This window comes from Coregonus clupeaformis, chromosome 31, assembly GCF_020615455.1.
Source record: "Coregonus clupeaformis isolate EN_2021a chromosome 31, ASM2061545v1, whole genome shotgun sequence".
In the NCBI taxonomy this organism is placed as follows: Eukaryota; Metazoa; Chordata; class Actinopteri; order Salmoniformes; family Salmonidae; genus Coregonus; species Coregonus clupeaformis.
In genome coordinates, this window is record NC_059222.1 from 34481336 (window position 1) to 34494421 (window position 13086).

Sequence of the window (13086 nt, forward strand, 5' to 3'; positions counted from 1 at the left end):
TTTGGTTGGAGTCATTGCAACTAAAGGTGGCACAACAGGTTATTGAGTGTAAGGGGGCAATTACTTTTTCACACAGGGGCATTGGGTGTTGCATAACTTTGTTTATGAAATAAATTAGATAAGTATGTAATTGTTGTGTTATTTGTTGACTCAGGTTCCCTTTATCAGGTTTTGGTTGAAGATCTGATAACATTCTGTATAAAAAATATGCAGAATTAGAGAAAGGGGGAAAATACTTTTTCACAGCACTGTATATGAAATGAATACTATATATGAATACATGTTTTACGTTATTCAAGTATAAATTGCCAAAGTTCTGATAGATTGCTATATATTTTCTGTTAACTACCAAAACTACTGACAATTCTGGCAACTTTGGTAAACTACTGGTTGCTTTGCAACCCTAATTATACCTACCAACCAATATGTACGAATGTGTTGTTTTTTTCCTTCCTTCAGGTCATAATTATCGTGGCATCAAATCATAAACAGACCCCCTAGGAAGCCAACATCATATTTCTAGTTACAAGACACGTGTTTTACATACCTGCATGAGTTTCTGAGTTATTATCATTCACCAAATGTGTACACTAATTGTATTGCATTACTTAATTTAAACGCACACAGCTGAAGTTATACTTTTTTTGAGTTTTTTGAGATGGTTAGGGCTAATGGGAGAGTTAACTAGATGGTTAGGGCTAATGGGAGAGTTAACTAGATGTTAGGGCTAATGGGAGAGTTAACTAGATGGTTAAGGGCTAATGGGAGAGTTAACTAGATGTTAGGGCTAATGGGAGAGTTAACTAGATGGTTAAGGGCTAATATGAGGGTTAGATAGATGGTTAGGGCTAATATGAGGGTTAGATAGATGGTTAGGGCTAATGTGAGGGTTAGCTAGATGGTTAGGGCTAATGTGAGGGTTAGCTAGATGGTTAAGGGCTAATGTGAGGGTTAGCTAGATGGTTAGGGCTAATGTGAGGGTTAGCTAGATGGTTAGGGCTAATGTGAGGGTTAGCTAGATGGTTAGGGCTAATATGAGGGTTAGATAGATGGTTAGGGCTAATGTGAGGGTTAGCTAGATGGTTAGGGCTAATGTGAGGGTTAGCTAGATGGTTAAGGGCTAATGTGAGGGTTAGCTAGATGGTTAGGGCTAATGTGAGGGTTAGCTAGATGGTTAGGGCTAATATGAGGGTTAGATAGATGGTTAGGGCTAATGTGAGGGTTAGCTAGATGGTTAGGGCTAATGTGAGGGTTAGCTAGATGGTTAGGGCTAATGTGAGGGTTAGCTAGATGGTTAGGGCTAATGTGAGGGTTAGCTAGATGGTTTGGGCTAATAGGAGGGTTAGCTAGATGGTTAGGGCTAATGTGAGGGTTAGCTAGATGGTTAAGGGCTAATGTGAGGGTTAGCTAGATGGTTAGGGCTAATGTGAGGGTTAGCTAGATGGTTAGGGCTAATATGAGGGTTAGATAGATGGTTAGGGCTAATGTGAGGGTTAGCTAGATGGTTAGGGCTAATGTGAGGGTTAGCTAGATGGTTAGGGGTATTTTTAGGTTAAGCCTCCCTTTCTCACTTTCACACATTAAATGGACGGTAGACTGTGTCCATTTAATGTTTTACTATCCCAAGGAAAATTCTCCCTCGTGGGAACATTTCCCACATCCCCATGAGGACAAAGGCTATTTTAAGCTTAGGGGTTAGGTTTAGGGTTAAGCTAAGGGTTAGGGTAAGGTTTAAGGTTAGATTTAGGGTTTAGGGAAAATAGGATTTTGAATGGAAATACATTTTAGGTCCCCACGAGGATATAAGAACAAAACAAGTGTTTGTGTGTGTGTGTGTGTGTATGCATGTGTGTGCACACGTGCGTGCATACGTGCGTGCATGTCTTTATGTGTACATGTGTATGGGTGGGGTGACGGACTTCCTGCAGAGCATGTGTATGAGTGAGAGAGACAGACAGACAGACAGACAGACAGACAGACAGACAGTGTGTGTGCAGGGCATGCTCCAGGCATAAGCGGTTGCTTAGGTCCCCCGTCCGTTAGGGGGCCACCAATCCCCCCCGCCCCCCCACACACATTTTTTTTAGGAACTCAGTGGGGGTCTCAACTGACTATAGAGAGTAAGAATAGTAGAATACACCAGGTTAAATTTTTACATTTGATTGTGCATCATTCAGCTTTATTTAAAGTGCATCTTGTGAAGGCTTCATAAAGCATTCATATAGGCTTCATAAGCACTAGATAAATGGGTCACACATCCTCTATAACCGTATTTCATGCTCTGTAAAATATCAATAAATGTGAATAAATAAATTGATGGTTATGTCACACACTTATGCCATATTATGAATCTTTATAGCGCATGATATACGATTATATATGATTTGTGAAACATCTATGTAGTGCTTATGAAGCCTGTATGAAGGCTTTATAAAGCCTTCATAAGATGCACTCCAAATAAAGCAGGACCAGCAGTTTTTCTCTTGTTATGTCAGTAACTTAGAGTCACTCAATTAAACATGTCAGCTAACAATGTTTAGATTGTTAGTTAATCTAGCCAGCTAGCCAAACTTGCCCAGGGCCCTGACCTCCAGGAGGCCCCCATTGATTGTGTTAGTCATTCAGATATCATATTAACATGGCAAAATGTGTAGAATTGCAGGAAATTAGCTTTTAAACTGCAAAACTTTCTCTCCACCCCATGGCAAAATGAGTAGAATTGCATGATTTTTAAAATAAAGTTGCTACATTTTCGTTATGCCACATGGCAAAATATGTAAAATTGCGGGAAATTTACTTTAAAACTCCCCTGTCAAGAGGGGGGCCACTAAAATGTTTTGCGGCAAGGTGGTGGGGGGCCCCCAACCAAATCCTGCATAGGGCCCCAAAAAGGCTAAAACCAGCTCTGCGTGTGTGTCAGTGAACTCTCCTCTCCTAGTGTTCCACACACAGCTGGATATTGTCCCTGTGTCTCCAGTAAGGAGGATCTGCTACAGCATCAACATCCGAACCAGAAGAGATTAAATAAATAAACCCTGATAGATATAGGGTTAGACAGTCTACTAGTGTACCATGTGTGAGTGAATAAATAAATAAACCCTGATAGATACTAGTCAGCCCTACTTGTGTTCGACTCATCTTCAATCCAAACACCCTATGCAGGACTATTTCCCAACAGGGGCGTATTCACTCATCAATCCTCAGAAAGTTCAGCTGAAGTCCTGATCAATTTTAATAAATAAATCCTGATACTGGGTTAGGGCTAAGCAGACTACTTGTGTTTGACTGATCTTCAATCCAAACACTTCTGACTCTTTCCTATCATATCAGGGTGTTGACTGCATATGGGCCTATTCACTCAACAATCCCTAGAAAGTTTACTGATGTCCTGGTCTCTCATTGATATCAGACCTGGCTCCAATCATATTTTGTATATTTTAAATACTTGTGCTTCATTGAGCTTGCCTGGCACAATGAAACAAATGGAATAGTCCCAATAATTTTTCGCACCTGTGCAGATCTTTTTGTGATGAAATACTGATTATTTTTTGGGTGTATGTTAACTTGAGGTCAAAAGACTAGCACAGTACAGTGTTGAGTAATGTCTCAGAGTGCCATCAATTTCCACAGCTCTCATAATCCGTTATGAATGAGTACCATGAGTCTCACTATGAACCCCAAATGGAACGTTTATCAGCATGCGTGCAAAATGGCACCGTATTCCCTATATAGTGCACAACTTTTGACCAGAGCGCTATGGGTCCTGGTCAAAAGTAGTACACTTAATAGGTAATGGAGTGCTGTTGAGGACACAGACTCTCACACAGGACAGATTCTCACTATGAACTCTAAATGGAAGGTTTCCCAGGTTGCATTGGAGCCTGTAGATTGGCTACCGGAGTGGTGAGGTAATGTTGCTCTGGCCTGGGTCACTGGCTGATTGGCCGACAGGGGATAGCTGAGATCATGGTCCCTCCTCTCAGAGACCGATGCAGCCGAGGACAAGTGGATACGTGTGTGTGGGAGAGTTGTGTGTGAAAAATGTATGCACTCACTAACTGTAAGTCGCTCTGGATAAGAGCGTCTGCTAAATGACTAAAATGTAAATGTAAGTGTGTGTGTGTGTGTGTGTGTGTGTGTGTGTGTGTGTGTGTGTGTGTGTGTGTGTGTGTGTGTGTGTGTGTGTGTGTGTGTGTGTGTGTGTGTGTGTGTGTGTGTGTGTGTGTGTACGTCCGTGTACGTCCGTGTATGCGTGTGTCTGTATCCATGGTCAGGCTGCTTGGCTAACAAGACTGTAAACAAATACTACGCCCCACCAAGACTAGTGTTGGTTGAATCCTCCCCAAGTCATTCTCCTCATTAAAACATAGTTACATAACCATATTCAGGCCGGGCTGACTGTAGTTATGGTGATATGATACAGGCTGCTTCCCAAATGGCCCTGGTCAAAAGTAGTGCACTTATTCACATGTTGTTGTGTTACAGCCTGAATTCAAAATTGATTAAATATTTTTTTTACACACAATACCCCAAAATGACAGTGAAAACATATTTTTTGAAATGTTTGCAAATGTATTGAAAATGAAATACAGAAATATCTAATTTACAGAAGTATTCACACCCCTAACTCAATACATGTTAGAATCACCTTTGGCAGCTATTACAGCTATGATTATTTCTGGGTAAGTCTCTAAGAGTTTACCCAGAACAACTGGATTGTACATTATGTTTTGCATATGATTCTTTTCAAATTATTCAAGCTCTGTCAAGTTGGTTGTTGATAATTGCTAGACAGCCATTCTCAAGTCTTGACATAGATTTTCAGACTGATTTAAGTCAAAACTGTAACTAGGCCACTCAAGAACATTCCATGTCGTCTTATTAAGCAACCCCAGTGTATATTTGGCCTTGTGTTTTAGGTTATTTTCCTGCTGAAAAGTGAATTTGTCTCCCAGTGTCTGTTGGAAAGCAGACTGAACCATGTTTTCCTCTAGAATTTTGCCTGTGCTTAGCTCTATTCCGTTTCTTTTCATCCCCAAAAACTCCCTAGTCCTTGCCAATGACAAGCATACCAATAGCATGATGCAGCCACCACCATGCTTGAAAATATGAGGAGTGGTACTTAGTGATGTGTTATGTTGGATTTGCCCCAAACATAATGCTTTGTATACATCAAGTTCATTTCTTTGCCACATTATTTGCAGTTTGACTTTAGTGCCTTGTTGCAAACAGGATGCATGTTTTGAAATATTTTTGTAGTATTGTGGAGTAACTACAATGTTGTTGATCCATCCTTAGTTTTCTCCTATCACAGCCATTCAACAAGTGTTTTAAAGTCACCATTGGCCTCATGGTGAAATCCCTGAGCAGTTTCCTTCCTCTCTGGCAACTGAGTTAGTAAGGACACCTGTACCTTTGTAGTGACTGGGTGTATTGATACACCATCCAAAGTGTAAGTAATAACTTCACCATACTAGAACAGTGATACAATGTCTGCTTTTTTCAGTTTTACTCATCTACCAATAGGTGCCCTTTTTTGCGAGGCATTGGAAAACCTCCCTGGTCTTTGTGTTTGAATCTGTGTTTGAAATTCACTGCTCGAGTGAGGGACCTTACAGATAATTGTATGTGTGGTGTACAGAGATAAAGTAGTCATTATAAAATCATGTTAAACACTATTATTGCATACAGAGTCCATGCAACTTATCAAATCAAATTTGATTTGTCACATGTGCCGAATACAACAGGTGTAGACCTTACAGTGAAATGCTTACTTACAAGCCCTTAACCAACAATGCAGTTTTAAGAAAAATAAGTGTTAAGAAAGTATTTACTAAAATAAACTGAAGTAAAAAATGAATTAATAAAAAATATAAATAAAAAATAAGAAAATAGAAAAATAACAAATAATTAAAGAGCAGCAGTAAAATAACAGTAACGAGGCTGTATACAGGGGGTACCGGTAGAGTCAATGTGCAGGGGCACAGGTTAGTCGAGGTAATTGAGGTAATATGTACATGTAGGTAGCGGTAAAGTGACTATGCATAGATAATAAACAGAGAGTAGCAGCAGAGTAAAAAATGGGGGGGGGGGGGGGTCAATGCAAATAGTACGGGTAGCCATTTGATTAGCTGTTCAGGAGCCTTTTGGACCTAGACTTGGCGCTCCCTTACCGCTTGCCGTGCGGTAGCAGAGAGAACACTCTATGACTAGGGTGTCTGGAGTCTTTGGCAATTTTTAGGGCCTTCCTCTGACACCGCCTGGTATAGAGGTCCTGGATGGCAGGAAGCTTGGCCCCAGTGATATACTGGGCCGTACGCACTACCCTCTGTAGTGCCTTGCGGTCGGAGGCCGACCAGTTGCCATACCAGGCGGTGATGCAACCAGTCAGGATGCTCTCGATGGTGCAGCTGTATAACTTTTTGAGGATCTGAGGACCCATGCTAAACAGGCCTACCACTGTTGTGTCATTGGCAAACTTAATGATGGTGTTGGAGTCGTGCTTGGCCATGCAGTCGTGGGTGAACAGGGAGTACAGGAGGGGACTGAGCACGCAGCCCTGAGGGGCCCCCGTGTTGAGGATCAGCGTGGCAGATGTATTGTTACCTACCCTTACCACCTGGGGTGGTCCGTCAGGAAGTCCAGGATCCAGTTGCAGAGGGAGGTGTTTAGTCCCAGGGTCCTTAGCTTAGTGATGAGCTTTGAGTGCACTATTGTGTTGAATGCTGAGCTGTAGTCAATGAATAGCATTCTCACGTAGGTGTTCCTTTTGTCCAGGTGGGAAAAGGGCAGTGTGGAGTGTAATAGAGATTGCGTAATCTGTGAATCTGTTGGGACGGTATGCAAATTGGAGTGGGCCTAGGGTTTCTGGGATAATGGTGTTGATGTGAGCCATGACCAGCCATTCAAAGCACTTCATGGCAACAGACGTGAATGCTACGGGTCAGTAGTCCTTTAGGCAGGTTACCTTGGTGTTCTTGGGCACAGAGACTATGGTAGTCAGCTTGAAACATGTTGGTATTACAATCTCGGTCAGGGACAGTTTGAAAATGTCAGTGAAGACACTTGCCAGTTGGTCAGCGCATGCTTTGAGTACACGTCCTGGTAATCCGTCTGGCCCTGCGGCCCTGTGAATGTTGACCTGTTTAAAGGTCTTACTCACATCGGCTACGGAGAGCGTGATCACACAGTCGTCCGGAACAGCTGGTGCTCTCATACATGCTTCAGTGTTGCTTGCCTTGAAGCGCGCATAGAAGTAATTTAGCTCGTCTGGTAGGCTCATGTCACTGGGCAGCTCGTGGCTGTGCTTCCCTTTGTAGTCCGTAATAGTTTGCAAGCCCTGCCACATCCGACGAGTGTCGGAACTGGTGTAGTAGGATTCAATCTTAGTCCTGTATTGACGCTTTGCCTGTTTGATCGTTCGTCGGAGGGCATAGCGGGATTTCATATAAGCGTCCGTGTTAGAGTCCCGCTCCTTGAAAGCGGCAGCTCTAGCCTTTAGCTCAGTGCGGATGTTGCCTGTAATCCATGGCTTCTGGTTGGGGTATGTACGTACGGTTACTGTGGGGACGACGTCGTCGATGCACTTATTGATGAAGCCAGTGACTGATGTGGTGTACTCCTCAATGCCGTCGGAAGAATCCCGGAACATATTAGGTAAAACAGATGTACGTTTCCCTGCATTAAAGTCCCCAGCCACTAGGAGTGCCACCTCTGGATGATAATTTTTTTGTTTGCTTATGGCCTTATACAGCTCGTTGAGTGCAGTCTTAGTGCCAACACCGGTTTGTGGTGGTAAATAGACAGCTACGAAAAATATAGAGGAAAACTCTCTTGGTAAATAGTGTGGCCTACAGCTTATCATCAGATACTCTACCTCAGACGAGCAAAACCTAGAGACTTCTTTAATATTAGATTTTTTGCACCAGCTGTTATTGACAAATAGACACAGACCGCCACCCCTTCTCTTACCGGAGAAACTGTTCTATTTTGCCGATGCATGGAAAACCCAGCCAGCTGTATGTTATCCATGTCGTCGTTCAGCCACGACTCAGTGAAACATAAGATATTACAATATTTTATGTCCAGTTGGTAGGATAGTCTTGATCGGAGCTCATCCAGTTTATTGTCCAATGATTGCATGTTGGCTAATAGGATGGATGGTAGAGGCGGATTACCCACTCGCCGTCGGATCCTTACAAGGCACACTGACCTACGTCCCCTATATCTCCGTCTCTTCTCCATGCGAATGATGGAGATGTGGGCCTTGTCCGGTGTCTGAAGTCTTATTCAAATGTTATTATGTGACTTGTTAAGCAACATTTTACTCATAAAGTTATTTAGGCTTACCATAACAAAGGGGTTGAATAGTTATTGACTCAAGACATTTCAGCTTTTCATTTTTAATTAATTTGTAAACATTTCCTTAAACATAATTCCACTTTGACATTATGGGTGTCACACCCTGGCTCTGGGACTCTATATGTTGAGCCAGGGTGTGTATATTCTATGTATTGTATTTCTGTGTTGGCCCGAGTGGTTCCCAATCAGAGGCAACGAGTGTCAGCTGTTGCTGGTTGTCTCTGATTGGGAGCCATATTTATAGAGGCTGTTTTCCCACAATAGTTGTGGGATCTTGTTCCAGTTGGTTTGTTCCTTTTGGGTTATTCCGTGTTGGTTGTGTTTAACCTTTGGATGTCACGGTATCGTTTATTGTTTTGTTCGTGTCTTCAGTCATTAAATAAAGTATGTTCGTTCATCACGCTGCGCCTTGGTCCACTCACTCTAACGATCGTGACAATGGGGTATTGTGTGCAGGCCAGTGACACAAAATCTAAATTGAATCCATTTTAAATTCAGGCTGTACCACAACAACATTTTGAAAAAGTCAAGGGGTGTGAATATGTTCTGAAGGCACTGTACACTCTTAGAAAAAAAGGTACTAACTAGAACCTAAAAGGGTTCTTCGGCTGTCCCCATAGGAGAACCCTTTAAAGAACACTTTTTGTTCGAGGTAGAATCCTTTCCACAGAGGGTTCTACATGGAAGCCAAAAGAGTTCTACCTGGAACCAAAAAGGGTTCTACCTGGAACCAAAAAATGTTATTCTATGCGGATAGCTGAAGAACCCTTTTTTCTAAGCATGTAGGTTATAGGGTGCCATTTGGGACGCAGCTTACAGTTAGTGTGGAAAATCTGTGAATTGCTATGGGATATTATAACCTTGGGGATTTAATTGCTGCAAAGTCCTTAGTTTAGCTTTGTTATAGAGATCAGTGCTGTTATGCAATATTGCATGGCTTTTCCCAATTAGACGTGGGATCATGCTGAGTTAAATGTAACAGTATGATAGAGGGAATAGCCTACTAGCCTGGTCCCAGATATTTCTGTGCTGTCTTTTGTGCTCCTATGGTCGTTGTCATGAGAAAATTGCCAACTGCTAGGGTCGTTTTCATGCCAGTTGATAGTTATAGGACTTAGCGAGACAGCACAAACAGATCTGGGACCAGGCTATAGGAGCATGTAGAGAGGCACCCTAAAGAGTTTAGCGTGATAGGTATGGAATACTTGACTGGCTATCCAAACTCCTTGCTCCGGCCAAACGCTACGCCACACCCACGGACGTTAGATTTTTCTCAATCTGAGTACCTCCCTGACGACTTCTAGAACGCAAACACATTCTAACCATTCTGATTTGTCCCCAGAAACCGATAGGTTGGGCCAGAGCCAGAGGGGTAAAGCGGCATTTAGAAAGTTTCGTAATTGGCTTTGCTACTCTGTTTAGTTACAGATGGTCCAATCGCTGATGACTTTGTTTTGTACAACACCCCTCATTTTGACGTCACCACAAATGACTTCAACGGTGGCAGTCTCAGACTGAAGTATGTAGCGAACATACTGTAGAGCAGCGGAATAATTCAGTTTGAGTCGTCAGGAAAAGGGAATACAGTCAGTCTCTGTGTATAATCATCATCATGTGATGGAGTCAAAGGGCAGCGTAATGATGATGTCATCCTTATTCTCTGTCTCTCTCTTTCCCAGCTGCTGACCGGGACTCTGGACGGGAGGCTGAGTCTGTTCCGCCCCGGCAATGCCGCCATTGGGGTCTCCCTGTCATGACAACAGGGGCTGGTTCCCATTGCGACAGGCAAGCTTATTCAAGCATTTGAAAGAAAGCAAATGCTATATGAACCCAGGTCTGGACCTGATGCTTGTTTATTTACACCATACTGTAATTGGGACCAACGGGCCTCGTTGCTAGAGAGCTTCCTTTTATCCCATTGGCTGTGATCTCACCAGTGGATGCCAGGGAATGGAAAGTTACAGCAGCATTACTGAGACCCAGGGGCCACAGTGACATCACCATCTGACTGCACCGCTCAGCAGCCTGCGAGTCTGACACGCAGACGTTACTACATACTAACACACCCATCCACATGTACAGATGTATTTACATTAGAATGCAGACACACAGACACACACAGACCTAGACAGAAAGAAAAGATTGGTATGTTCAGTACAGTACCATCTTCACCTATATCCCAACAGTACAGTAGGTGAAGTTTGAATATTCAGGATTAAACTGATTTGAATGCATACAGAATGCATAACCGTTTTTGTGCTTCTTACTTTCCTTCTCTGTTCCACACTAGCAGTAGCTGTAAGTTGATTTCTTCCATAGTTCTGGCAACTAGGCCTACTGCTCAGATAACATATTTCTCCCACCCTCTCCCTGTTGCTGATGGTTTGAACATACACTGGCGGGGGGGACACAACTCAATATTAGGAAGGTGTTCATAATGTTTGGTATACTCAGTGTATGGGGAATGTACTGTCGTGTACTGTCTGGATGGAACAATAATTATGGTGGAGAAAGTCAGGGTACTGTAGACCATAGGGCATCCGCTAGTGTTCTTGGCCACTAAGAGGGAACCAATATGGCATCTCAGTTTTTTTATAGACTTTCTAAGGAAGCAGGCAAAAGATCAATAGTCGGGTCTCGGTTCCTGTCAAGCCAAGTTAGTTTAAGTAACTTGTAGGGAAAGGAGTAGTGGTGGTGGAACTCAACATCGATGTGAGGACAACAGTGGAAGAGGTAGGAAACATCTGGGAAGGGGGCCAGAGGGGCCCACCTCAACGACACTCTAACTGTAGCATTATCTCCCACACACACGCACACACCCACAAAGGTTCTGGACTCAAGCTGGGCCACGACAATCACAACGAAGAGGAACAGACCTAGGTTCTGCCCAGCAACAGAGACTGACTGATTGTTTATCTTAACATACAAGGAGAGGAACACCTAGTCAAGGGGTGTAAATATATCCTGTGTGACTTGTATGATATGCTATGCAGCTGCAGCATCCAGTCTGGGTGGAATAAATCTAGTCTGAGCTTCCTTTGGTGTCCGACTGGATTTGTACCAGAACTTAGAACCTAACAGAACCCATAGAAAAGTCTAGAAAGTGCAAACCCTGCCCACCTGGCACTCTAGGCATTCTAACACAAATGCTAAAAGTATTCGAAAGATTTCTAATTGTACTTCAACCCAAGTCTGATCTCAATGCGGGCGGCAGGTAGCTTAGTGGTTAAGAGTGTAGAGCCAGTAACCGAAAGGTCGCTGGTTCTAATCCCTGAGCCGACTAGGTGAAAAATCTGTCGATGTGCCCTTGAGCAAGGCACTTAACCCTAATTGCTCCTGTAAGTCGCTCTGGATAAGAGCATCTGCTAAAAAATGACAATAAATAATAATAATGCAATGCATACTCTGAGTGTTCCTAATCAAGAACTGAACTAGCTATGGCACTCAACCCCTTTACTTGGCATAAGGCAGAGTTAGAGTCAGAGTTTACTCTTGAAACTCTTTGTTTTCAGTTTTATGGTGAGACAATAACGCACCAGTGCCCATCTTTTGAGGTTTTTAGACTTTATAGACATCTGTAGTTCATAGTGAAGATGCTGTACTGGGATGAAGAGTGATCATATTCATGCTTTTACTTGATACCATGCAAAGACACTCCAGGGTAACACAGTGGTTTATTCATCTGAAGTATCTTTATAAGTATGTTTTATAAGTACAGTTTATAAGTTATGTAAGGTTCACAAGCATCCTAAACTTGTTATACTCACTCTCTTGGATACATCATTAAAAAAAAATATATATATATATATATATATATATATATATATATATATATATATATACAAAGTGAGAGGAAAAAGTATTTGATTGCCTGCTGATTTTGTACGTTTGCCCACTGACAAAGAAATGATCAGTCTATAATTGTATTTATTTGAACAGTGAGAGACAGAATAACAACAAAAACATCCAGAAAAATGCATGTCAAAAACGTTATAAATTGATTTGCATTTTAATGAGGGAAATAAGTATTTGACCCCCTCTCAATCAGAAAGATTTCTGGCTCCCAGGTGTCTTTTATACAGGTGACGAGCTGAGATTAGGAGCAAACTCTTAAAGGGAGTGTTCCTAATCTCAGCTTGTTACCTGTATAAAAGACACCTGTCCACAGAAGCAATCAATCAATCAGATTCCAAACTCTCCACCATGGCCAAGACCAAAGAGCTCTCCAAGGATGTCAGGGACAAGATTGTAGACCTACACAAGGCTGGAATGGGCTACAAGACCATCGCCAAGCAACTTGGTGAGAAAGTGACAGTTGGTGCGATTATTCGCAAATGGAAGAAACACAAAAGAACTGTCAATCTCCCTTGGCCTGGGGCTCTTTGCAAGATCTCACCTCGTGGAGTTGCAATGATCATGAGAACGGTAAGGAATCAGCCCAGAACTACACGGGAGGATCTTGTCAATGATCTCAAGGCAGCTGGGACCATAGTCACCAAGAAAACAATTGGTAACACACTACGCCGTGAAGGACTGAAATCCTGCAGCGCCCGCAAGGTCCCCCTGCTCAAGAAAGCACATATACAGGCCTGTCTGAAGTTTGCCAATAAACATCTGAATGATTCAGAGGAGAACTGGGTGAAAGTGTTGTGGTCAGATGAGACCAAAATCGAGCTCTTTGGCATCAACTCAACTCCCCGTGTTTGGAGGAGGAGGAATGCTGCC

The 13086-nt window shown here is 42.7% G+C and overlaps 1 protein-coding gene across 1 annotated transcript in view; it reads left to right on the plus strand.

Annotated features, from left to right (window-relative positions):
• Positions 1-11411, plus strand: part of wdr27 (WD repeat domain 27) — a 150635-nt gene extending 139224 nt beyond the window's left edge. Inside the window, exon 25 of the mRNA XM_041849899.1 lies at positions 10041-11411. Within this exon, the coding sequence (XP_041705833.1) occupies positions 10041-10118 (78 nt within the window). The 3' untranslated portion in view covers positions 10119-11411. The remainder of the gene's footprint in view (positions 1-10040) is intronic.
• Positions 11412-13086: the final 1675 nt, after the last annotated feature.